This window comes from Euleptes europaea, chromosome 4 (assembly GCF_029931775.1).
Source record: "Euleptes europaea isolate rEulEur1 chromosome 4, rEulEur1.hap1, whole genome shotgun sequence".
In the NCBI taxonomy this organism is placed as follows: Eukaryota; Metazoa; Chordata; class Lepidosauria; order Squamata; family Sphaerodactylidae; genus Euleptes; species Euleptes europaea.
In genome coordinates this window covers 9130107-9157568 of record NC_079315.1, presented here as the reverse complement: position 1 = coordinate 9157568, position 27462 = coordinate 9130107, and the positions used below count along the sequence as shown (strand labels likewise).

Here is a 27462-nt window from a genome sequence, read left to right as displayed (position 1 = left end):
GCAAACTGACCTCTATACCACGTTGGCACTGGTTTGAGAAGGAGGAGGTGCCCCCGCGTCACAAACTGACTCACGGCGATCCCATCCACAGGGTATTTCAAGAGAGGAGCAGAGGTGGTTTTGCCATCGCCTTCCTCTGCGTAGCAACCCGTCTTTCCCTGGCGGTCTCCCATCCAAATACTAGCCTGTGTCCGACTCTGCTTAAGCTTCCAAGCTCTGAAAAGCTCAGGCTAAACTGGGTTATTTGGGCCGCTCAGGTTTGAGAACCACTGATCTAATCCGTAGACTGCATCGTGGTGTCACAGATCAGCTGTTTTTTTTGTCTGCTTTTTTGGAGATTCAGTATCAGACTATTGGTCCATCAGTCAGTACTGCCCATTCAGACCGGCAGCGGCTCCTTCAGAGTCTCGGGCAGAGGTCTTTCGCATCGCCTCCTACCTGGTCCTTTCAGCTGGAGATGCTGGGAACTGAACCTGGGCCCTTCTGCATGCCAAGTCCCTGCTCTACCACTGAGCCACGGCCCCTCCCCAACGGGCAGTAGTGACGTTAGTGAGCAACTATTATCCGCCATGCAGTCTGCAACGTTAGCAGGATACACAACCCCTCTGTTGTGCCAAGACTAGTTTCTCATCCATCCCAGCAGCCAATCTGATCAGCCTGAAGGCAGAACTCAAGATTTGTACTTATCCCCATCGATAAGACCTCCAGTGTCCCATGCCACGTTCTTTGAGGTGAGGGATCCCCTACATGGTGCCTGTGGGAGCTCTGGCGGCCATTGAGTGGGAAGGGGCCATGATAGGCCATCTAGTCCAGCCCCCCTGCTCAATGCAGGATCAGCCTAGAGCATCCCTGACAAGTGACAAGACACCTTTTTCTGGCACCCGCCGAGTGCTTGTAAGGAAGTGGTTTGGGGCCAGGTAGGGCTTCTGCTCAGCAAGGCTTCTGATTGGCTGTGCAGATTTTTTTTTAATGTTGCTTTGTCAGCAGCTGCCACTGCAGAACAAGGATCTACGCTGTATTACTGAAGTTAAGCAGTGGCAATCATTTTTGTGGCTACCTCCGCCTCCTGCGGCAGCCGTTTTGTGGCAGTCCTTTGGTTGCTGCGCCCACCACGCCGTGTCAGAATTCCAGATGTGCCTGCAGGCTCAAAAAGGTTGGGGACCCCCTGCCCTGGGGCCTACCCACCAACCAGAAATCTCTTGCATCAGTTTCCCATATAATGCAGATTTTGGCTATATGGGCTACTCTCCCAATTTGCACCCTACGCCACTGACGCCCCCACACAGAGCACCAACAGGAGGTCTCCATTCAGAAAAAGAGAAGATGCCATTCCATTTGAATGTGTTTACGGTTTAATTCACCCCTTTAAGAGAGAATTGTCAATTATTTCCTAGCAGGAACACAAACGCACCACGTTCTCACGAGCCTGGGAGAAAACAACTTTCCGTGTGAGAAAGATATAGGATGTGTGTAAATATACATATATACATACACATTAGCGCACACACTGGAGTGTGTATGTGCATATATATTCTATGTATGCACACACATATACACACACCCATCAGTGGTTGTGTATGTGAGACATTTCTATATCACACACATACACACACTTCACTGAAGCTGGCTTACAAAATATGTAGCTTTCCCCCACCCTCCCCAATACTATCCAATAAAGTACATGATTTAAAACAAATCTTATATAGAAATGACATGTCATAGATCGGTAATTTACACTTTAAAAAATCCAGCCAAGAAAAAAAATTAATCTGGAAGCTGAAACAAGATCGCTACTCCTCAGTGCTTCTACCAGCCTTCAAGAAAGAAACATGGTTATTTACTATGGGATGTAAAGGCAACATTGAGATTCTTTTCTTAAGTTACCCAACTAAGCTTTAAATAGTACTGCTCCGAACGGTCAACCACAACAAATTTCGGAGCAAACGTTTTTGTGAAACCACCCTCCAACCCCCCCGCTTACCTTTTTCGTGCAGTTTACACCCTGTTTATCACTGCTTCTCCCCCCCCCATTCTGACCCTTCGACACCTCTTCTTTTAAACGGGGGGCTTCTCCCTCCCACACACACCAGAAGCCAATCCCAGCCCATCAGGGACCACATAAGCTATACGTCGTGCTGCGTCACCAAAGCCAAAATTGGGAAATGAAAGCCCGGCTTCTGGCCCACACGTGGGGGCAAGAACATTTCCCCCTCCCCCCAACTTACTGGGAGCGGTATTTTGAAAAACAAAAACAAAAAACCCCCAAACCCTCCTGTTTCTGTTCAGCGATAATTTCAAAACCCTAAATTCACAAAGGATTGAAGTCCGCTTGAGAGGCCAACAACGGGTTACGCCCCCAAGGTGTTTCTTCAGCATCCAGTCGCACTGAAGAAAGTCTCTTGGAGGCTGCTCAATGACAGTGGATGGAAGGGGGGCGCCCATGAAACCATCCCCCCGGTGCACAGACGCAGATGCAAACTGTTCGGGAAGAACGGAAGAGCCAGGCCACAGGACGCTGATCAGACCAGACTCTTGTCTGATCAGACAGGACTCTCTAAATGTCCGACAAAGTGGATTTTCCTGCAGGCGTCACTCTCCCGATTGGCTTGTTGGGTTCACTGTCACGTGGGAGGATCCCTCCAGCAATTCTGACAACAGAACTGATTATGGGCGTCCGATATTTCGCATCGGAGAAGTCTTTGCTCTGGAAGGTCCAGCTGGCGAAAGAAGTTCAAATACCTTCCACCGAATTCGCGTGTTTGCAGGAGAACGGATCATCTTGCTGAAACGGCGGGTGCCCGTGTCAAATTAAGACTATGCCGCCAAGGTCAGCTGGCCTTGGCGTGAGAGTAGACTGAAACGACCAGAATTTGTATCCAGTGCCTTCACCGCAAGCACATGGAGGGCTGGCAGACTCGATGCATTCTCCAGATAACACGGAAGAAATGCCGTGTCGCTGTTGGTTGTGGGAAGAAGTTACTGAAGTGTGGACGTTTTACCAGAAATCACGTGTACTATAGGAGGTTAGAAGGGCCCATTTCAGGGGAAATGTTTGTAGTGTAGATGGGAACGGCAGACCTTGCTTAGGTGGGTTAGATTCCATCAGAGGGGCTTTGCAGCGCACAATGCTCCGGTGTCCTTTCTGACCCAACTTAAGAACTACAGTCCACAGAAGCGGATGCAACCCAGGGGAGCCGCCTTCGCCCTCCGTCACTTAGTATATTAAGAGTTTACAACAAACGGTGATGTACAGAGCCCTGTTCTATCGAGCTGGGTGCAGACCTCAAGGGGGGAGATTTCTCGACTGTAATGACGTTCCCCAGGAGGACTTTTGAAACCGCGAGCCAATCTGAGCACACGGAGAGTTGCTTCACGTCGTGGGAAACAAGGAGGACGTTTCCTCCGCCCCAAATTGATCAAGGGCACCCCTTGTAAGAGGAAAGGGGGCTGGCACCACCAGGAAGGAAAAGAGAGACCAGTTTTCAGTTCCTCGGGCAGTCTGAAGAGACTGCACAAATCCTGTGCAGCCAAACCAGTGGCACGCAAGAGTCAGCTTACAAGAGAACAGTTTTCAACCGTTCGGCTTTCCGAATAACCGGAGCAGCTGCTTTTGTGGTGGCCACAAACGTCAGAACAGAGAGCTCATTGCAATATCCATGAAGTTATCATAGGTATATTTATATGTTATCAGGATTCCCAGGCTGCCACACGCACACGCACGCACACAGGGAAAAGCCACCCTCCAAAACCTCCCGTGGCAGCATCGACAGACTTCTCTTAAACCCCTCTAAATGAAGCGGGCACCCGGGAGAGGGCGCGGGAAAGATGTCTCTCAAAGCTCCCCGTCTTGACTGAAAAAACACTGCACCACACACACACACACACGAGAAACTCCAACCCTCGCTTCGGAAACGGGAACTACATCGCTTTAGTGTGTACTCTGCTGGGAAAGATGGACATCCTGTCACTCACGGAAGTGCCCCCGGCTCCAGAGAGATGGAAAACAGAGCAACTGCGGTGAGCCCTGACCCAAAGTGGTATCCCGTGACAAAAAGAGCCAAAAAATTGTTTCCCAGATGTGTTTAAGGAAGCGTGTGCGCAAAAAAGCAAGCAAGAGAGCGCAAACAGGTGTATGGAAAACGGGGCCACTCGACGGGCAACTTGGGGGCTCTACGACCGGACTGGCCGGGCACGGCAACACAGAGCGGGGTGGGGCAAGCTCAGAGCTGGAAGCCTTCCATGGGAGCCTCGCACTGCTGGAAGATGTACTGCTGCTGGCCCAGATCCACCTGTGGGGCAATGCTGCTGTCTTCCTCCTCCGTCCCAAAGTAGTGCTCAATGAGATCGAAGGCCTTCTGGTAGATTTCTTGGTTCTCATGGCTCTGCAGGAACTCAATCTTATCCAGGCCTGAAAGGGAAACACAAAAGCCTTCTCAAATCTAGAACAAGACGACACCCCCCAAAAAAAGGGGGGATAAAGGCTGCCTGAACCTGTATGGTCAATAGAAGCCCCTTCCTCACAGACATTTCCCTCCAATTTCTTATCTAGAACATAAGTACATAAGAAAAGCCCTGCTGGATCAGACCGAGGCCCATCAGGTCCAACAGTCTGTTCACACAGTGGCCAACCAGGTGCCTCTAGGAAGCCCACCAACAAGACAACTGCAGCAGACCTATCCTGCCTGTGTTCCACAGCACCTAATATAACAGGCATGCTCCTCTGATGCTGGAGAGAATAGGTATTCATCATGACTAGTAGCCATGGATAGTCCTCTCCTCCATGAACATATCCACTCCCTTCTAAAAGCCTTCCAAGTTGGCAGCCATCACCACATCCTGGGGCAGGGCTGTAAACTGGAGGTTTCTTCGTGCATGGGCATGAAGGTGTGTCTGTTTGAAGGCCCCGGCCACATTGGTGCCATTTTCCTTGCTCCAGTCATCTGAAGTTGCCATATCAATTACCAGTTTTGAGCCCTACTGATATGTCAACTACCAAGTGTAATTAACACGATCCTAGCTCAGCATCCGTAACTGACACATCACTGCAGCTGGTCACTACAGCATTTATGTCAATTACTTTTTTGAGCTCCGAAAACCTTACAGTGGAATGTGTGTGTGTGGATGAGCCAGGGAAACGCAGAGGAATCAGCCCTGCGTACGCCCCATTCTCGCTGCAGACAAGGACACAGCCTAAATCTGTCCATGGACAATCCAGTTTAGATTCCAGAGGCAAAAGGTCCCACAGCAGCCACGTATCCCTACCTCTCCGTGGCTCCAGGCACTGCAGGTGCTACTTAAGGCTCCAAAAAGGAGGCACAAGAGAACACACCCCGCAAGCCCTCAAGCATTGCAACCAACGCTAATGCATTCCGAGGGTCCTAAATTATTTGTAGTCACAGTAGTACCTGTTGTGGTTTTCATATTATCTATTGTGGCTGTTGTTGTTTCCTTGTATGGTTGTTTGTTTTTACTGGTCAGTGACGGTATTAATAAATTATTATTATTATTATGCATTCCGAGGGTCTTATGCTTTGTCAGCCAGCAGAATGATTAAAGATAAAAAAATCTGTGTGTGATAAAGGGCATAAGCAGCCACAATTGTGTGCGTTACGTGCTGTCAAGCTGCTACGAATTAATTACCTCCAGAACATCCTCATTGGCCATTTATGCAGGGCTGTTTCCTCGCGGTCCCCCCGCCGACTACTTCGGGGCTTTGCTTTGATTATGCTTGCATTTCCCAACCATCAGAGGTCGCCTCGCTCTCCCCACGCGTTTTCTGGATGCTGGCTAAACACGAATCCAGAAAACGGGGGCAAAACGGCGGAAACGCAGGGGGAGAGCGAGGCAACCTTTGATGGTTGGAAAATGCAAGCACAATCACAACAAAGTCCCGAAGTGGTCAGCGGGGTGACCGTGAGGAAATAGCCCTGCATAAATGGACAGCTTTGCTCAGTTCTTGCAAACTGAGAATCGTGGCTTCCTTGATTTGAGTCAATCCATCTCATGTTGCCTTCAGCTTTTCCTAGCATTATTGTCCTTTCCAGGTTTCAATCAGCAACTTGCTCATGTTTTGAGGGGGGGTGGGGGAGAAAAAAAACCCCAGAAATGCACACAGGCTACGACAAACTGTAAAATAAAAGGTGATCGAGTCTATACCACCAGTTTTCACAAAGGGAAGCGAAACATTATGGATGAAAAGCTTTGAAATACGTTGCTTCCACCTGAGCCGGCGTTTGCTGGGAAACACGCTTCCCTCAGCTTCGGGATAATGAACAAGGACTAATCAAATCAAAAGAGTTTCCACCTAGACATGAGGAAGAATCTTCTAACAGTTGGAGCGGTTCCTCAGTGGAACAGGCTTCCTTGGGAGGTGGTGAGCTCTCCTTCCCTGGAGGTTTTTAAGCAAAGGCTAGATGGCCATCTGTCAACAATGCTGATCCTATGACCTTAGGCAGATCATGAGAGGGAGGGCATTTTGGCCATCGTCTGGGCATGGAGTAGGGGTAGCTGGGGGTGTGTCTGTGGGGGGAGGTAGTTGTGAATTTCCTGCATTATGCAGGGGGTTGGACTTGATGACCCTGGTGGTGCCTTCCAACTCTACGATTCTAATAATTAGAACGCCGACAGACCCTCGGGCCCCCGACATAAAAGCCAATCTGCTCGATGTTCTCTCGGCCCCACGGCTGCCACCCCCACCCCTTCTTACCATAGGCCTCTTCAATGAGAGCACAGTATGGGTTGATTCCAGTGCCACCGCGCCGGGCTTCTTGTTCGCCAAGCCTCAGGATATTTTCCAGCCCATTGAGTGCCACCTGCACAATCTTGGAGTCCATGACCGTTAGGAGGTCGCAGAGGGGTTTGATACAGCCGAGCTCTACCAGGTACCTGAAAGAGACCGCAGAGTGTCAAGTAAACGCCAAGGGGTTCAAGAAAGGCGGACTAATTAGAAGGTTTGGCGATGGACCTCTTGGTGACATCGCGTTTCAGAGCATGCAGAATCTGGAACAGTTACAAGGGCAGCGGCTCAAGGGAGGTGTGCTGGGGGGCGGGGGTACCGGGAAGAACGTCTCCAGAGGAGGGCAACGAAGAAGGTGAGGGGTTTGGAGACTATGAGGAAAGGCTGAAGGAGCTGGGTATGCTTAGCCTGCAGAAGAGAAGACCGAGAGGGGATATGATAACCATCTTCAAGTCCTTGGAAGGGCTTGGATATAGAGGAGGGTGCCGAGTTGTTTTCTGTTGCCCCGGAAGGTCGGACCAGAAGCAACAGGTTGAAATTAAATCAAACGAGTTTCCGTCTAGACATTAGGAAGAATTTTTTAACAGTTAGAGTGGTTCCTCAGTGGAACAGGCTTCCTCGGGAGGTGGTGAGCTCTCCTTCCCTGGAGGTTTTTAAGCAGAGGCTAGATGGCCATCTGTCAGCAATGCTGATTCTATGACCTTAAGCAGATCATGAGAGGGAGGGCACCTTGGCCATCTTCTGGGCATGGAGTAGGGGTCACTGAGGGTGTGTGGGGAGGGAGGTAGTTGTGAATTTCCTGCATTGAGCAGGGGGATGGACCAGATGACCCTGGTGGTCCCAACTCTATGATTCTATGAATGCTGGGCACAGTGCCATTCCACTGCTAGATCACCACGGGGAGCTGTGTTTGCCTGTAGCAGTAGAAAAGAGCAAGAGTCCAGTAGCACTTTAAAGACTAACACAATGTCTGGCAGGGGACGGAGCTTTCGCGAGTCACAGCTCGCTTCTTCAGATACAGCTAGAATGTGAGTCCATCCTTCCTTAAGTAGAGTGAATTCAGAGTGAATTCAGACACCCGACGGCAATAGCAAGTAGCTCCTGAGACCTTTCCCATCCAGCCCTTCCCGGACAGCTCTGCTACCTACTCACTTGATCTGCTCAGCAGAGCCGCCAGAGGTCGCGTTGGTGATGGCCCATGCCGCCTCTTTTCTTGTCCGGAACTCAGCAGTTTGTAAAATATTTATTAGGGCTGGGAAAATGTTGGCGTCTATGACAGTCTGAAAAGTAAGACACAGTCCAAACACAAATTTAAAGATTCCTCACTTAAAGGCTGCTCCCTCCCTGGAGTTCATTTCAACACAGACATGAAGCTGCCTTCTACTGAATCAGACTCTCGGTCCATCAAAGTCAGTATTGTCTACTCAGACCGGCAGTGGCTCTCCGGGGGCTCAGGCGGAGGTCTTTCACATCACCTCCTTGCCTGGTCCCTTTAAATGGAGATGCCGGGGATTGAACCTAGGACCTTCTGCATGCCAAGCAGAGGCTCTACCACTGAGCCACAAGCTTCAGAAAGCCCTTCTCCATCCCCGGACCTTTAAGTCACACCCTCCAGCCCATCAGAAAAGGATGCAGCACAGATTACCATGACCACAGGAGAATTCTCCTGAACATCTCTCTCTAATCTAACTAATATATTTTTTGTGGGAATAAAAGATATTCTCCTGAAGCTTTTCAGTTTAGAGCTTCAGTTTTTCATGTTTGTTGAAAACTGTACTACTTCTGGGCAGGGAGTAGGGGGTCACTGGGGGTGGGGTGGGGGGAGGTAGTTGTGAATTTCCTGCATTGTGCAGGGGGTTGGACTAGATTACCCTGGTGGTCCCTTCCAACTCCATGATTCTAAGACACATGAAAAGTCTCTCAGCTCAGATCCTTTATCTCATGGGTGTCAAACATAAGGCCCGAGGGCTGGATCTGGCCCCTTGAGGGCCCTTATCCGGCCCGCAAGCCAGCCACCCCTCCCACTCCCAATATGGGCTGGGCAGCCCACTGCAGGCTGGCCAACCGAGGGAGACACCCCCCTCCGCTCTCAATCTGGGCAGGTGAGGCCCAGCCCGGCCCAATCAAGCGACATTTATGTCATATCCAGCCCTTGTAACAGAGTGAGTTCGACGCCCCCTGCCTTATCCATTTATGGTGCAACTGACTGGCGACTTTCTAGTTTTGGGCAAAAGATTTGTAGCATTTTGAGTGACATAAGAAAAGAGGAGGTGGAATGTACTCTGGTGCTCATTTTTATTTGGTCAGATGGGCCTGCAAGCTGGAGAAAAAACACGGGTACTTTTAAAATAATTTGATCTTAGCAGCAAGGAAGTTGGCGGCCGAGCACTGGAATCAAAAGACTAGCCCTTTTGTCGAGTCTCGGCTCTGGAGGTGTTGGCATATTATGTTAATAGATAAGATCACAACATTTAGGCAAAGAGAAGAGATTATCCGCACAGAAACTATTCACACAAAGATGGGCCCCTATTTATAGAATTTATTGGAATCACATCAAGCCAAAGGAATCAATGCAGCCTTGGGCATTATCAGTTTGAGACTTTATGCTTCAATTCAGAGATTCGGACATGCTTTATAATAATGTTTTTTCTACTTGTTTTGATATATGGATTTTGTAACAACAAAAAAGGATGCAACATACTATTAAATAAAAAAATGTTTAAAGTCTCTCAAGCTATCACACTGAATGCAGGACTAGGGTTTGAGTTTAACCTTGGGTGGGGGCCGGGGAGATAAACGCTCAAGCAAACCAGCTCAGTTACCTGGATCTGGGCTCTGTTTCCAGCTGTGATATTTGATATTGTCCAACAGGCTTCCTTTTTAATCGACTCTTTAGGACTGCTTAGCAAATGTAATAAACTCTGCAGGGCCGAACAATTCAGGATCACCTGAAAGAAAGAAAGAGTTTAGATTGAGCTTGGAGGTCTACCCCCCCCCCCAATCCCCCGCACGCTTTGGCCTCAGAGGAAAAGGAAACCAACGGGAGCAGAAAGGCTCCCTAAAGAGGAAACTCAGGGGGGGAGGGGGGGAGCAGAAAGCCGAAAGGAATCACTGGGGGCACACAGTAGCAGATCCCCAAAGAGGTCAGACTGAAAAAGGAAAGGATCGTCAAGACCTTTGACTGCTAGTGATACCTGAGGCAACAGAGAAATAACCTTCCGCATGCCAAGCAGATGCTCAACTATTAAGCCACAGCCCCTTTCCTGCTGCGAGCCAAGTACCACTTGCCAATTCCAAAACCCTCAAACGCTCATTGGGGTCAATACCTGGGTCTGGATGTCGTCTCCCGTCACGATGTTCCCGACTGCTCGCAAGGCCGGAGACACCACCTTGTAGTCGTTGTGCCTGAAAGGACAAAAGGAACGAGGGCGTCAGCCCAAGGGACTCACGCACCATAGCAACCTTTCAGGCCGGAATAAACAGATTCCGACAAACCAGAAACGCTGTGCAAAAAATTACGGCCCCGTTTTACAAGATGTAGAAAACAGGACCATTCCCTTTCATTGTTGTAGACAATTTATTTGTTTTATTTCCCTAGATTTAACAGCCATTGGCTATTCATCTACCATTTCACACTATTAAAAAAAAGGGGGGGGGGAAATGAAATTTAATTTTTTCTTGACACTATAAAGAGAAAAGTTGCCACATCTCTCACGCAATTCATGGATCTACTTGACAGGTCTACTTGATCTGGACAAAATGGGCATTTGCGTTCTTCTGCAATAATTTTATTGTTATCTTCCTTGTGTCTCGGCTGAGTGTAAGGCATTACACCTTGCCAATAAATAAGCTTGTCTAAATTTATTTTATTAGATTTTTATCCCGCCCTTTCCCGACAGAGATCAGGCTCAGGGCGGCTCACATCCAGCAATATTCTAGTTAAAACAATATCAAAATAATAAAATAGTTACTAATGAAAATTTATAATATCCCAAAATCAAACAGCTTAAGACCAATAATCCAGATGGCGTTTACATTATCAGTACTGATGACTAGCAGTCAGGTGAGAAGGTGAGGCAGGCTGCAATAAGATGGGAGTAGGATGGAGCAGGAAGCCAGCTATTAATTTATTTACTGAATTTGTCACCCTGCTCTCGGTCAAGGCAGGGCTCAGAGCAGCTCACGTCCACCAGAAATACAGCACAAAACATAAAATCCAACAAAACTCAATAAAAATCTAACATAAGATTATCAGCAACCTATTTGCGTCTATTATTTGCGCGCTGGTCCATAAAGAGCCAGGGGGTGGCAATCGGGACACCCCCCCTTAGATTCAATAGGTGGAACAAAAGAACGGGGTGGGGGAGGAAGGCCAGCTGTGATCAGACACCGTTGCTGCCCTCAACTGTACGCCTGGAGGAACATCTCGGTTTTGCAGGTCCTGCGGAACTGTATCAAATCCCGCAGGGCCCTCGTTTGGCTGAAGTGGGAGTTCCACCAGGCTGGGGAAAGGGCAGAAGAAGAGTTGGTTTTTATATGCTGACTTTCTCTACCACTTAAGGGAGATTCAAACCGGCTTATAATCACCTTCCCTTCCCCTCCCTGCAACAGACACCCTGTAAGGTAGGTGGGGCTGAGAGAGCTCTAAGAGAGCTGTAACTTGCCCAAGGTCATCCAGCTGGCTTCATGTGTAGGAGTGGGGAAACAAATCCAGTTCACCAGATTAGCCTCCACCGCTCATGCGGAAGAGTGGGGAATCAAACCCGGCTCTCCAGATCAGACACCACCGCTCCAAACCACCGCTCTTAACCACTACACCATGCTGGCTCCAAACGTCAGGACAGCCGGACACTCTTCGGGCTGGGGACCATCAATAAGTTATTATTTGCAGAGTGGGATGCTCTCTTGGGACGGTCGCTGCCCCTCACCACTAGCATGCTCCTCTCAATGTTCTGTATTCACCATGTCTTTTCCCCTCAGTTCTGCCTCCCTTTCGTATTTCTGCTTTTCTGGGTCTCGTCCAATGCAAGCGCTGAACATGTGAAAACGCCTTCTATGGAATCAGACCGTCAATGTCAGTAGGATCTACTCAGACTGGCAGAAACTCTCCGGGGTCTCAGGCTTCCTAGAGGCACCTGGTTGGTCACAGTGTGAACAGGCTGCTGGACTTGATGGGCCTTGGTCTGATTCAGCAGGGCCTTCCTTATGTTCTTATGTGGAGATCTTTCATATCACCTACTACCTGTTCTGCAAGCTCAGCTGGACAGAGGCAAGACCTGGCGGGCAAGCAGGACAGGGTTTTTTCCAAATATTATGTTTCAGTAAAACAGCCCTCAGGAATGGTAAGTTTTTGGCTTTTGGACAGAGCCACAGTTTCTTGTTTTTACATCCTTTTTTTTACTGACTACTAGTAGAAACGCACGCTGGAAACACAATCAAAGAGAAAGGGGGGGGAAGTTGCCTGAAGAGAGGTTTGTATAGTGAAAAAGCTATTTCAAGCAACAAGACTTTGGCCCGGAGGAACGATACGTGCTCCAGCCGCTGAAGCGAGCGACAAAGGTGGCGGCCGATCCCGTTTTAGCAAGGAAGAGGCCACCACCTTCAAGGCAGAGGGGACACAATGCGCCTGGCCCCGAAGTCCTTACATCAGCAGCTCCACGAGTCTCCGGCACACTCCCGCATCAATCACGGCCTGGATCTTATCGTTGGGGCCGTCGGACAAGTACGAGAGTGCCCAGCACGCGTCGGCCAGGACATCCGTGTCGTTGACGAAGAGCAGCCACGACAGCACGCTCAGGCAGGGAGACACCTGCAAGGAATGGAGAGATGTGATGAATCAGAGGACTCGGTACACACAAAGCTGCCTTGTATGGAATCAGACCCTCGACCCACCGAGGTCAGTTTGTTAAAAAAAAATTATTATAAACATTAATCTTACAATAAAAGAAAAGGAAAAAACATTACTAAAATAATTGAATACTAATGATACAAATTATCAAAAAAACAAAGTAATACTCTATTATCTAAAATCCACATGATTATTACATCACTAATTCTCTACAATTTACACACTGGAGTGTTTTTTCCATCCTTGAAATTGTTGAATTCCAGCAAGCGTCCAGTTCTTCTGTATTTTTGTCGTTATTATAATACGTCAGCTTAATTAAAACACAGGTTTCTTTGGCAAAGCCAATTATTTAAGACAGGGAATTTATTGCTTTTCCAATATCTCCCTAGATTTACTGTAGAAGCCATTAGCATATGGAGAAACATACCTTGAATATCCTTTGGTTTGTCTGGAAAACAATTTAATAAAATTGTTTCCAGTCTTGCTGTAATAGCAATATCAAGACCGTTGGATATGATTTCAATCACTTTTATCCAATATGTTTGGGCTCTACTGCAGAACCACCAGTGTGTAGAAAATCTGCGCCAGCTGAATCACAATACCAACATTTACTAGCATTTTTATCCAAGTTACGCATTTTTTTTAACACCGAGGTCAGTTTTTTGTCTAGGCTGACTGGCAGTGGTTCTCCAGGATCTCAGACAGGTCTTTCTCATTGCCTAATATCTGGCCCTTTTAGCTGGAAATGCTGAGGGCTGAATCTGGGACTTTCTGCGTGCCAAGCAGATGCTCTACCCAGAAAGCATGATTCTACTCAAAGGATATTCCTGAACCGGTTTCCCGCCAGGAAAGGAGGAGTGGGTCATTCTTAAGCACACAGAGTATGCTACTTTACCTAGAACACGCAATGACATGGGTCAGACATAACAGCAAATAATGGTTCTGTCACGGCCACAGCTTGAAAGGATCCCCAAAGCTCGCGAGCGCCTCCTTCGTCCTACAACTAGCTAATGCAGGGGCATCAAACATATGGCCCAGGGGCCTAATCCAGCCCCTTGAGAGCTCTTATCCGGCCAGTGAGCCATCCAAGGCAGCCACACACACCCCAGTCCTGGTCTGGGCTGGCAAGGCATGGCCCAGCCCGTCCAAGTGACATCTGTGTCATAGCTGGCCCTCGTAACAAATTAGTTCAACACCCCTGAGCTAATGATTAATTCCCACTTTCAAGGCAAACCATAGTTTTAGGTTCGAACAGAATAACAAGCTACTTTCGCTTACAAATCAGGACTCGAAATAGTAAGCCTGGATTAAATCCCGTTTGATGTTGGGACGTAAGGAGACTTTGCTGCTTACAATCCCCACCCCCTTACAACAGGACATCTCTGCTTCTCAGCTCCTTACAGGTATTATTTCCCACCTTGGCAAAATCTGGAGGAGGATTCTTCCCTCTGCAAAGATTAGACAGCGCCCACACTGCATTCCGAGTCATGGTAAGACGATTCTGTTTTGAAAGCAATCTGAAAAGAGAAGAAAATGCTTTCCAGCAAAACCACGGCAAGATGAATGGCATTGTGCGAATGGAGAAGAACTGAGGTGACTCTAATCTGGTGAACCGGGTTCGATTCCCCTCTCCTTCACAAGAAGCCTGCTGGGCCAGTCACAATCTCTCTCTGAACTCTCTCAGTCCCACCTACCTTGCAAGGTGTCTGTTGTAGGGAGAGGAAGGGAAGGTGATTGTAAGCTGGTTTCGGACCCCTTAAAGGTAGGGAAAAAATTGAGGTATAAAAACCAGCTCTTCTTCTGTACCATCTCTCTACTTTCTGATGTGAAATTGTGCTTAAAAGAATAGCTTAAACAAGCTAGTCAGGATGGAATCGGAGGGTGAACCATCCTTTTCTCTCCTACTCAAGTGTTTTAGTAACCCAGACTCATTTTGTAAGATGATGTTTAAATAAGCAATGCTTGCCTCATCACATAAAAGGATCCCCACAAAGATACCCCCATTTTTGCGCCAGCAGAAAAGCTCCGCAACGAACAGGACAAAGTTGGTGCTTTGTTGTGAACCTTGTTAAGTCATGCAGTAAAGCAGCTGGCTCAACCACTCATCTGCTGAATCAACAGATAAGCGTTGCAGGAATGTGCTGCTTCAGGGAGCACTGGCCTTTACGGAAGCACTCGTCCGCCCGAGTTTCAAGAGGCACGGAAAACACATGAAGCTGCTTACACTGAACCAGACCCTCGGTCCATCAAAGTCAGTATTGTCTACTCAGACTGGCAGTGGCTCTCCAGGGTTTCAGGCAGAGGTCTTTCACATCACCTCCTTGCCTAGTCTCTTTAACTGGAGATCCGGGGGATTGAACCTGGGATCTTTTGTGTGCCAAACAGATGGTCTACCACTGAGCCACAGCCCCTCCCCTAAGAAGACGGAGTGAGATACAATTCCCAAGAAGTTTCAATACGGTTCTCGCGGTTGCATAGTGATACGCTCTTCTCAACATTTTGCATCCCCCCCCCCATCAGCAGCAGTTTTTAAATAAAAAAACAACCCAGAGTAGGTGGGGGCCCAATGTGTTTAGTGAGAACCCTATTTGCATGATTAAGTCTGCAGCAAATCACTGGGGAGGAATGGTAATTGGTCAAATACTTCTCCACCTAAATTCCTCCCAATGGCGTGTATTCCAGCAAAGAGCCTATGGAAAGCTGACTAGACAGCCACGCCTGTCTGTGCCTGGCTCTATTACTTTGCACATGGTACCCAGTTCTTCAGTGCTTGTACCGTACTGTGAAGGAACAACACACAGAAAACACACATGCACCCTTCCAGATCAGGATAGGGCTGTAGCGGCAAACAGCAATCCCGTGTACATTGCCTCAGTGAAGAAGAAGAAGAGTTGGTTTTTATATGCCGACTTTCTCTAAGGAAGAATCAAACCGGCTTACAATCACCTTCCTTTCCACCCCCCACAACAATCACCTTCCTTCCCCGCCCACCACAACAGACACCCTGTGAGGTAGGTGGAACTGAGAGAGCTCTAAGAGAGCTGTGACTAGCCCAACGTCACCCAGCAGGCTTCATGTGGAGGAGCGGGGAATCAAACCTGGTTCACCAGATCAGAGTCCACCACTCATGTGGAGGAATGGGGTATCAAACCCGGTTCTCCAGATTAGAGTCCCCCGCTCTTAACCACTACACCATGCTGGCTTGTACGCTGTCTGTTAAGACTTACTGCAATAGAGGGGGTAAGATGTTGCAATCCAGGACGTAATCTCTGCACATGGTGCTGTCGCCTGCGATATTGCCGAGAGCCCAAACGGCCTGTCGAAAGAAGCAGACGGGACAGAGTCGCTGAAACAGAGCACACCTCAACAGCATCCCCGCACCCCAACACTGAAGCCTCCGCCCACTGTACGCCAGAACTAATGATAACTCCTGCACACCACCGGCGTCTCCGGCGTGCCCCTTCTTGCACAATCTCTCCCTCCTCTGTCCAACTCTTTGCAAGCCAAACATTAACACAGGTCAGTTGCTCCTGAATCTATTCAGCATAACAGGTATCAGAAGTAAAACAGAGTTGCGCTTCCCAGTAACTGCTCTTCATCCGGAGTCTTCTGTGCAGTCCCGCAAGCAGCAAAAGGCACGGGAACTGCCCGACAGGTCAGCACGGCTTCTTGTTCAAAGTACTGCAGAATTTGGGGGCTGGGGAGGAGGAAGGGATGGGGGAAATCTCCCCGTACACCCAACAGCTATTTCTGCAGTAGCAACTCTTGGGTCTATTTCCGATCGCTGTGAGGATTCTGTGGTAGCCAGAACAGCGTTAAACAGTTTACGAGTTTGGGAAAGTTGAGAATACCCTCAAGCAAACTGTTTTTACACAGCCAAATGCATGGCAAAACACCTAGGATCAACGGTAGAGCTAGAATAACAGAATCATAGACTTGGAAGGGACCACCAGGGTCATCTAGTCCAACCCCTGCACAATGCAGGAAATTCACAATAATCTTCCCCCTACACCCCCAGTGACCCCTACTCCGTGCCCAGAAGATGGCCAAGATGCCCTCCCTCTCGTGATCTGCCTAGGGTCATAGAATCAGCACCGCTGATAGGTGGCCATCTGGCCTCTGCTTTAAAAACCTCCAGGGAAGGAGAGCTCACCACCTCCCAAGGAAGAGGCAGAGATGTTCTGCCAGGCCTATGGTTGAGGATCGCAATGGAACCATTGGAATGCTGGCCTCCCCTTCCTTCCCCCCCAGCCAAGACACTTTATGATACAGGGAAGATTACACAACGCCTGGGGCTTTCTAAAGAGCTATCTTGGGACCAGCCACAGCTGGGGACAACATCTGTGCCCTTCGGGTTGGGAGAGGGGCCATGCAGTAGCAGAAACCCGTCACAGGGCCTTCAAGGGCCAGTCTTTCCTAATACTGAGGAATCCTCACAGAAGCCATTTTCTTGGCAGGATACGAGCACAGCTTGCCTGCCAGAACTTCCGTGATGATAACTTTGTCGCTTTAGATTCTGATTTGGTGCACCACTTCAAGCATCACTCTTAAAGAATCATAGCACAGAAACGTTAACACACACAAAAAATCAAAAAAACCAGACCGGCTTCGTACAGTCTGCTTTTCCAAACAGATGACCAGAAGGACAGGGCTCATCAGATTGGAAACGAGGGGCAGGAAGAAGCCCAATGACTTGTGCTCAATGAGGAACGATAACAGGCACTCATTCTTACTTTCCTCTGACGGACAAGGGCTTTACGCAAATCCAGGCCTATTTTATCCTTGGCCATTTATGCAGGGCTGTTTCCCTCACGGTCACCCCTGCCAACTGCTTCGGGGCTTCCTATTCCTTTTGACCGTCAGTGCTCTCCCCATGCTTTTCTGCACATTTTGCCTGTTTTCTGGATGCTGTTTTAGCCAGAATCCGGAAAACGTGGGGAAAGCGAGGTGACCTCTGACGGTCAGGAAAGGCATACATCATCAAAACGAAGCACTGGAGCAGTTGGCGGAGGTGACCGTGGGGAAACAGTCCTGCATAAACAGCCCTTGTCTCCCCACCAAAGTTTTGCTCGCTTGAGATCGTGTCCTTTACCGACCTGCTCCTGCACATCCTCGAATTCTGAGCTCAGCAGCTCTATGAAGATAGGGACTGCTCCGGCTTGGATCACAATCCGCGTCTGGAGGGAATTCCCAGAGGCGATGTTCGTCAGGACCCAGGCAGCTTCAAACTGGAAACACAGACACAAGAGAAGAAGAGGAGTTGGTTTTTATATGCCGACTTTCTCTACCACTTAAAGAAGAATCAAAATGGCTTGCAATCACCTTCCCTTCCCCTCCCCACAACAGACACCTACCCTGGGAGGTAGGTGAGACTGAGGGAGCTCCAGGAGAGCTGTGACTAGCCCAAGGTCACCGAGCTGGCTTCATGTATGTAGGAGTGGGGGATCAAACCAGGTTCTCCAGATTAGAGTCCGCCACTCATGTGGAGGAGTGGGGAATCAAACCGGATTCACCAGATTAACGTCCACCACTCATGTGGAGGAGTGGGGAATCAAACCCGGTTCTCCAGACTGCAGTCCACAGCTCATGTGGAGGAGTGGGGAATCAAACCCGGTTCTCCAGATTAGAGTCCGCTGCTCTTAACCACTACACCACGCCGGCTTGTGAGCTGTCTGTAAGACTTACTGCAATAGAGGGGGTAAGATGTTGCAGTCCAAGGTCACCAAGCTAGCGTCATGTGGACGAGTGGGGAAATCAAACCCGGTTCTCCAGATTAGAGTCCACAGCTCCAAATCACTACTCTTAACCACCACACCATCCTTCAGTAACTGTCAAGAGGACATGCGGCTTCCATTCCAAGGTCTGTGCGATTGAGCGGTGGATGCAGGATAAGGCATAAGGGAACTTGGCTGTAACTAATGCCCAGGCCACATGGATGGCCAAACTCTCATTCCGCAGGCGCATTCAACACCACTGTCGTGTGTCCTTTCCAGACAATATTTATTTAGAAGAAGAACAGTTGGTTTTTATATGCTGACTTTCTCTACCACTTAAGACAGAATCAAACCGGCTTACAATAGCTTTCCCTCCCCTTCCCCACAACAGACACCCTGTGAGGTAGGTGGGGCCGAGAGAGCTCTAACAGAGCTGTAACTTGCCCAAGGTCACCCAGCTGGCTTCATGTGGAGGAGTAGGGAATCAAACCCGGTTCTCCAGATTAGAGTCCATCGCTCCAAACCACTGCTCTTAAACACTACACCACACTGGAGTGAGAGAGGGTTTTTTAAACCACCATCCCCTGAGTGAAGGAATAAAAACAGACAGACATTCACAGAAGGATTCCTGCTCCTGACCATGACCAAAGAACAACAGGCCTTACTGCACAGAATTTCTCCAACAAACATGGTCTAGTTTAAGTTGAACTACAAGAGTGGAGCGATGCTATCCTGAGCTCAGCAGAGGAAGAGGGACTAAAAATGACAAACAGACTCCTCCCTGCAAGATCCCACAGTCTTTACTTAAGCCAATCCCTCTTTGCTGTGGTGCAGTGATTAGGAGCGGTGGACTCTTAATTTGGAGAATCAGGTTTGATTCCCCACTCCTCCACATGAGTGGCGGAGTCTAAACTGGTGAACAGGGTTGGTTTCCCCACTCCTACACATGAAGCCAGCTGGGTGAACTTGGGCTAGTCACAGTCTTCTCTGAACTCTCTCAGCCCCACCTACCTCACAAGGTGTCTGTTGTGGTTTAGAGGCAGGGAAGGAGATTGTAAGGGGAGGGGAAAGGCAGGAGATTGATTCTCCTTAAAAGGCAGAGAAAGTCGGCATATAAAAACCAACTTCTTCATTACCAAAGTCCATTCAACAAATTGTTGGGGGGGTGTCTACATATGACACACCTGTAAAGTGCAGTTTTCCTTTCGTTTGAGGAACTCCACAAACCGGGCCACGACCCCCGGTGTGCTGATCACTTCGTCTATGGGAGGATTCGGTTCTGTTAAAAAGGGACGAAACAAGAATATTATCAGAACGGTTCCCACCCTTTTAATGGATTTATGCATTTGCAGAAGAAGTAATTCTTGCATAAGAAGAAGTAACCACCGAGTAATCAGCGTCAGCACTTCAAGTATTTTGACGACAGGAAGGGCCGTTCTGCTGGATAAGACCAGGGCTCCATCTCGTCCAGCGGCCTGATTCACACAGTGACTGGCCAGTGGTGACCCTTGGAGGCCTCTATGCCCTGTTTATTGGCCCAGGGCCTTCCTGCGGTGTCTGCCACGCTTATTCTAAGGGAGGCACAGATCACTCAGCAACCCTTCCAAAGGAAGTGACTTCAGGAGACGGCACACGCAGCAGAAAATGCGTGCCTGCCAGAATCCGAAAGGTGGGTTCAAGCAAAAATACAAAGTTGGGGGACTATCAATGGATTTATTTTATTATTAAAACATTTCTATCCCGCCTTTCCTTGTGGTTCAAGGCAAAGGTAAAGGTAGTCCCCTGTGCAAGAACCAGACCCATGGGGTGACGTCACATCCCAACCTTTACTAGGCAGACTTTGTTTACGGGGTGGTTTGCCAGTGCCTTCCCCAGCCGTCTTCCCTTTACCCCTAGCAAGCTGGGTCCTCATTTTACCGACCTCGGAAGCAGGGCCGGATTTAGGTTTGATGAAGCCCTAAGCTACTGAAGGTAATGGGGCCCTTTATATGTCCAGCTGTCCTTTGTCAACAACAAATTGTCACTGTTTTTTGTGTTGAATATATGCTATATGGTAATTTATGGACCTAATAGGTATCTAAAGCTATTTGCACATAACAAAATATGTATTTTATCAAAGTAATTGTTGATTTTGGAAATGTACATCCAGGTTTTTTTCCCTTTAAATTTTTTTGGGGGGCCCAAGAGAGTGGGGCCCTAAGCTATAGCTTGTTTAGCTTATATGTAAATCTGGCACTGCTCGGAAGGATGGAAGGCTGAGTCAACCTTGAGCTGGCTACCTGAAACCAACTTTCATCGGGATCGAACTCAGGTCACGAGCAGAGCTTGGACTGCAGTACTGCAGCTGACCACTCTGCGCCACGGGGCTCCTTGTGGTTCAAGGTAGATGACAGTAACAGTTAAAAAACATTTTCAGTGTAAAAGCAAAAATAAAATGACAAACCCTAAATCTCCCCTCTCTCCATTAAAAGATGCCTTCCAACTGAAGCTCCCGCAAAAGCCCTGGCAAACAGGCAAGCCTTGCAGAGCCTGCAGAAGATTTTCAATGAGGGCTCCCCCTCACCTCTTCAGGAAGCCCATGCCACAGAGCTGGAGCCTTGATGGGAAAGGGCTCTTGCACTCTCTGTCATTCTGTCAAATGTATCGAACAAGGGGGTAAGGAACACGAAAGTACTTTGATCATCCTTGGGTGTGCAGGATGGGTCCCTGTGCATATAAGGTAAAGGTCCCCTGTGCAAGCACTGGGTCATTCCTGACCCATGGGGTGATGTCACATCCCGATATTTACTAGGCAGGCTTTTTTTACGGGGTGGTTGGCCAGTGCCTTCCCCAGTCATCTTCCCTTTACCCCCAGCAAGCTGGGGACTCGTTTTACCAACCTCGGAAGGATGGAAGGCTGAGTCGACCTTGAGCCGGCTACCTGAAACTGACTCCCGTCAGGATCAAACTCAGGTCGTGAGCAGAGCTTGGACTACAGTACTGCAGCTTACCACTCTGCACCACGGGACTCCTCGTACAGGCTTAAATAAATAATAGCTTAGTTGTTTCTACTGGGGAAAATACTTAAAAGGACATGGAAAATACCTAAGCGGTCAGAACGTGTCTGTATATCTGATGTATTCCGCACGCGGAGAGGGAGCAAACATACTGAACCCCCCTCCTCCCACAACCCAACCTGGTAGGGTGGCCATGCTCCTCTTGTGCACAGGTTCTTGATTGCAGTCGTAAACTGAGAGCTGAGGAGTAGGACAGGCACGCCGGCACCTGCCCCCCACCCCGGCCTAACTCTATGGCCCACAGACGATGGCAGAATTTACGAAGGGCAACGCTCACCTTTGGAGAGAAGCTTTCGAAATTTCTGGGTAGCCGAGAGCTGCTGTTCGGGGCTATTGGAAAAAATCATCTCGGTCATATCAGCGGTGATCACTGCGCTCTGCAATCACAGAAGGGGAAGTTAAGACCCTCTTGTCACAAATTCAAAGGCAAAAATATTGCTCAGCGTCCAAGGGCAAGGGTTATTTATTTATTTACAATATTTCTACGTCGCCTCTTCAGAGTCCTGCTAGGGGCAGCTTATAATTAAAACCACAGCATCAAAACATGAGCCATTAGAAAGCTGATAAGATAAAACCCCTAATTCCAGAAGCTGATACGATAATTAAATTATCTTATTGGCTTTTTGAATTTGGATATTGTATCAGCTTTTTAATTCAAATAGATAAAACCCCTGGGGAAAAGATGTGCTTCAGCCTGGCGTCTAAAAGGAAGTAAAGTAGGCGTCAGACGAGCCTCAAGGAGGAGGGAATTCCAAATGCGAGGTGCCACCACAGAAAATGCCCTGTCTCTAGTCACCACCACCTAACCTCTGAAGGCAGGGGGATGGGGGGTGGGTCCTTTATATGAATAGGTTCAAAAGCAGTGTTCTTTAAGATAAACAGAGAGAACAGCAACACTGTCCCAAAGACATTTTTGCACTTTAAAAACCGGACCCAATATTTGCACTTCCAGGCCGATACCAGCATCACTGCTACTGAATCAAAGCATCTCAGGACCAGAGATGCCAACTAGCTATCTCTCGCAGAAGGACTATTCCCACTTTCACCGCGGTCCACTGAAATGACCTGGATAGGCCCGGCTATAGGTTCAAGCTCGCAGAGGAAGAAGAAGAGTTGGTTTTTATACCTCAGTTTTTCTCGACCTTTTAATGAGACTCAAACCCGCTTACAACTGCCTTCCCTTCCTCTCCCCACAACAGACACCTTGTGAGGTAGGTGGGGCTGAGAGAGTTCAGAGAGAACTGCGACTACCCCGAGGTCACCCAGCAGGCTTCATGTGGAGCAGCGGGGAAACCAACCCGGTTCACCAGATTAGAGTCCGCCGCTCACGTGGAGGAGCGGGGGAGCTAAACCCAGTCCTCCAGATTGAAGTCCACTGCTCCTAACCACTGTACCTCTCTTGAGAGGTCAGGCTAATGACCACATATCACAAGGCCTTCTCTGCAGGCACTCCAGAACTCTGGAATATTTGGCCCAAAAGGATCCTTTGACCTCTTTCTATCGGAATTCTGTCAAGGAGTGAAAGTTTCTCTGCTTTCTGGGTCTTTCCGCTAACAGGACTGATATCTACCGAGCTGCTGACCAAGCTTTCCGACTCTGCTTGTTTTATGCAGTGGCTCTCAGCTCGCTACTTGAGGTTTTTATGGATATAATTGATCTGCGGCCTTCCGTTTTGAAAAGCAGCTCGTAAATCTGGCAAACAAATAAAGCAATCTCGCGGCATTCGACAAACACTCGCCCCCCTAAAAACAGCCCCGAATGGAGTTGCTGGGCATCCATCTGCCCCACTCACAGAAGTCATTTCCATGTTGTTCATCTGGGCTTCGTGGAACCCGCCATCTGACATCACTTCCTCCTCCGCTTCCTCATCAGCCGTAGCAACATTTCTGCGTTTAAACAACTGGAAGGGGAGAGGGAGAGAAGCAGAACCAGGGTTATTTTACAACTGCAGGTCATAATTGAGGATCAGAATTTAACAACCAGCATACAGACTACACATTTCTCATTTTGGGGGGCTAACCGAATGAGCAGGGATACAGAACAAAGTAGTTGCTCAGAGTATACAGCGATGGCAAAATGGAATCATTTGGTGAACAGAACACCTGAGGAGGAGTTTAGGAGAAAACGGAAACCGTATACTGATTATGTCTAATTATACTACTGTTGTAGGGTGTTAGATAATTAGAAGGTTAATATTAGTAGTTCATTGAGAATGCAGTAACCAGAGGGGTAGCATAAAGCAGATGCTTGCAAGCAGCAGATAGATCGATTTTAACTTGTGTTAAAATATTGATAAAATAATAATCAACAGTATATAGGCAGTAATGATAAAAGGAAGAAAGAATCAATTTGATATTTGAAGCATAACGAATGGCTCTGAATATATATTCCCTTTGGAAGATATGATATTTTGCGTGTATGGGTATGTACGTGTTTTATTTTTTACTTTAATTAAAAAAAATTGGGGAGAAAAAAGAAAGTAGTGGCTGTGAGCGCTTATTAAGGACGTCCACTTAAACAATGAAGGAAGCAGAGTTACATAGAGCATGTAGCCTACCCACACTCATCTGCACGTGAAATATACCGAGTGCATTTTAGGGCACACTCAAACATTCCCCAGAATCTCCTGCTATGCAGAGGAACTCTTCAGAAAGCAAATCACTCCATGAAGGTAAGCAGGTTTCAGAAGCACAGGTCTACAGCAATTACACATTTCCCCCTTCAAACAGAGCGACTGAAAGCCGCAAGGACTAGTATTCAGAAAGCAAGCTGTAAACAATTGCAAAACGAGATCTTAAGTGAGGATTGGTCCTTAGTGTTTAAGGATGCAAATCGCAAATGTTCACCTCGCTTCTTCCACATCCCCTTTAACAGGACCTTTTCCTTGCCAGACTATTTCCACTGGTGAGAAATCCATAAATTTAAACTAGCTTTCTTATTGGCAAGGTATAATTCCTTAGAGTCAGCTGAGACGCAAAGGAGATTCGATAACATTATCACAGAAGAACGCAAAATGCCTGTTTTGTCCGGATCAAGTAGACTCCCTAGCCCACATTATTTTAGCATGTCCACAAAATAATACTGTATGAAATAAACATATCACTCCCTGGATAAAACAGCTAACGACACTTTATGAGAAGCGGGTATTGCATTATCTGCTGTCAAGTAGATCAGTGAATTGCATGAGAGATGTGGCAACTTTTCTCTTTATGGTGTCAAGAAAAAAATTAATTTTCATCTCCCCCCTTTTTAAATGGTAGATTAATATCCATTGGCTGTTAAATCTAGGGAAAGGAAGGTGTGAAATACACATAGATGGATCTCATTGCCACAGATCGATCTCAAGATTACAAATTCCATGCAGTTCTATGAAATAAGGAAACTATTTTATAAATATGTTGAGGTTGAATTTTAACCAAAATAACAATAAAAGAGTAGATGCTAACTAACCTCAGTGAAATTTAACTAGATAATTGTTTTGATTGCAGAGATAGTAAATATATTTGATGGACACAATAAGGCGATTATTTTTCGATGATATGATCAGCAATGTCAAAGCTATTTTCAATAACTTGGGCTACTAATTGACATGGCAATGCAGTCTGCTTGATTTGCTTTTGCCTTCTTGTCTTATTAATGGCACTGTTGATATCCCTACTTTTCCTTTTATCCCTTCTGTACCCCCTTCTATATAATAATAATAAAAAGATTACAAATCCATAAATGCACAGTCAACCAATTCTGAACTTAAGAGACTACGGCTGCAGTGTCTGTACTAGGAAAAGTTGCCCGCGCCAAAGCGGCAGAGGGACTGCCACCATATCGACCACCCAAATCAACCTGCTGCTGTTACAATTCGACCACACTGCTGGTCAGAGGACAAAACCCACAGGGGTTTGGAATCTGTTTTGCTCCGCAAGTACCTGGAAGCGGACTGAACTAATTGGTTCCTCACCGCGCCAGAGGCCTTGAGGATCTGTGACTCCAAAAGGAAGTGCTCTGACCATAACCGAGTTGCCCGATACACATGCCGATACACACCGGAACAACACATCTGGTCCCCTAAGTCAGGGGACCCACAGCACAGTAGAGCTGCAAGCACACACCAACAAAATCTCCACTCTACCTTGGAGCCTAATGTTAGTCATCTCTTTGCAGCCAAACCTTTTTAGAAAAACTCAGGCTTACCTGCTCTTCCCGTTTCTGCTTCCGTAGCTGAAGGCCTTCTTCCTCCCGCCGGCGACGCATTTCATCGGGATTCAAAGACTTGTTTTTATAGCTCTTCAGTCGGAAGTTCTCTTTCCCTGAAGTCGTCATGGTTTCTAAACAAGGTTTTTAGAAAAGAAGACAGGAGTCAAAAAGGAGATTTCCTCCTAGGTAAGCGTCCTATAATTTCAATTCTTTGTTACTATAACAAAAGTCAGCAGCTTTCATTTCGGTTCTGCCTTACAAGGTTAACACCATGGGGAGGGGCTGCGGCTCAGTGGTAGAGAACTTGGCTTTGCGTGCAGAAGGTCCCAGATTCGATCCCAGGCCACGTCTCCAGTAAAAAGAATCAGGCAGTAGGTGATGTGAAAGACCTCTTGCCTAAGGCCCTGGAAAGCTGCAGCCGATCACAATAAATAATACTGACCTTGACAACTTGGAAGGCTTTAGGAGGGGAATGGAGGAGGGCTATCCATGGCTACTAGATAAAATGAATACTAGTCATGATGCATACCTATTCTCTCCAGTATCAGAGAAGCATGCCTATTATGTTAAGCGCTGTGGAACACAGACAGGATAATGCTGCTGCAGCAGTCTTGGTTGTGGGCTTCCTAGAGGCACCCGGTTGGCCACTGCGTAAACAGCCTGCTGGACTTGATGGGACTTGGTTCGATCCAGGATGGCATTTCTTATGTTCTTACGACAGAACAGAGATTTGACTGAGTGGAAGGCAGTGTTCATCAACTCCCTCAAGTTCATAGTTAAATTGTGGAACTCCCTGCCCCAGGATGTGGTGATGAGGAACTCAGTACAGGAGCGAAGTGTATACAAAGTGCAAAAAACTTTATAGACTACCAAAATGACCTAACATTACAGCTATACACACTATATACACTACTAAATAGAAACATACAAACTAAGACAAACAACGTGATTGTACAAGGTGGAAAAAAGTGTCACAGCTAATGTTCATAAAGTCTCTCTTAACTGTAGGAGAAATGGTATCCAAAGGATTTTCAACGAGGTTCCCAACGAGGAGACGATCGTTTCGAGTTTACAATGAACAGATCTTCATCAGTCCTTCAACGTCCTCTTGTACATTCATTCATTGAAATATTCTCCCATAACGGGTAAGATTTCAAAAAGTGCCAAATCATTATTATTTCCCACAAAGGGTAAGAGATATCACTTCCCACATGGGGTCAGGATTATAGTGTAGCAATCTCAATAGTATAGTATAGAGATTGCTATATAGTGTGTATAGCTGTAATGTTATGTCATTTTGGTAGTCTATAAAGTTTTTTGCACTTTGTATACACTTCGCTCCTGTACTCCTCCTGACATTAGTACAGTGGTGTCTATTTCTTCCCCCAGGATGTGGTGATGGCTGCCAACTTGGAAGGCTTTAAGAGGGGAGTGGACGTGTTCATGGAGGAGAGGGGTATTCATGGCTACTAGTCAAAAATGGATACTAGTCACGATGCATACCTATTCTCTCCAGGATCAGAGGAGCATGCCTATTATATTAGATGCCTTGGGATACAGGCAGGATAATGCTGCTGCAGTCGTCTTGTTTGGGGGCTTCCTAGAGGCACCTGGTTGGCCACTGTGTGAACAGACTGCTAGACTTGATGGGCCTTGGTCTGATCCACCATGGCTTTTCTTATGTTCTTAATTGCTACACAAAACTAGTGTGTGTATGTGGTGGAAATCCAAGCTTGAAGTATCCCACCAAATCTACCAGCAGTAAGATCTTAAGAGTTGGACACTAGAGCTCAAGTCGATTCTCTCAGGCATTTCAGGCCTGAAATTTTGTCTCACCATCCGTACAGGTTGATCAACACTGAATTCTAGGAACTAGAGGGCAGATCCAAATACGAGCCCACTACAAATACCTGTTAT

At 47.6% G+C, this 27462-nt stretch overlaps 1 protein-coding gene across 1 annotated transcript; it reads right to left on the bottom strand.

The window, feature by feature from the left end:
• Nucleotides 1-4078: 4078 nt before the first annotated feature.
• On the bottom strand, nucleotides 4079-25674 carry KPNA1 (karyopherin subunit alpha 1). The gene is made up of 13 exons (XM_056849227.1): nucleotides 25543-25674; nucleotides 23147-23254; nucleotides 21632-21731; nucleotides 19483-19577; nucleotides 17681-17812; nucleotides 15812-15900; nucleotides 14002-14101; nucleotides 12382-12545; nucleotides 10063-10141; nucleotides 9559-9684; nucleotides 7889-8016; nucleotides 6707-6885; nucleotides 4079-4408 (listed from the first exon to the last, which is right to left on the bottom strand). Exons 1-13 carry the CDS (start codon nucleotides 25669-25671, stop codon nucleotides 4221-4223), a joined length of 1617 nt encoding a protein of 538 aa, XP_056705205.1. The 5' UTR covers nucleotides 25672-25674; the 3' UTR covers nucleotides 4079-4220.
• Nucleotides 25675-27462: the final 1788 nt, after the last annotated feature.

What these genes read in the sequence shown, in the direction of transcription:
- KPNA1 (XM_056849227.1), bottom strand. Translation starts at nt 25,671, where the DNA reads ATGACGACTTCAGGGAAAGAGAACTTCCGACTGAAGAGCTATAAAAAC. An exon ending in ATCTTACCCCCTCTATTGCA is followed by an intron (nt 14,102 to 15,811) that starts GTAAGTCTTAAC and finishes TTCTCTTTTCAG; the next exon opens with ATTGCTTTCAAAACAGAATC. An exon ending in CTCCTCCAGATTTTGCCAAG is followed by an intron (nt 12,546 to 14,001) that starts GTGGGAAATAAT and finishes CATTCCTTGCAG; the next exon opens with GTGTCTCCCTGCCTGAGCGT.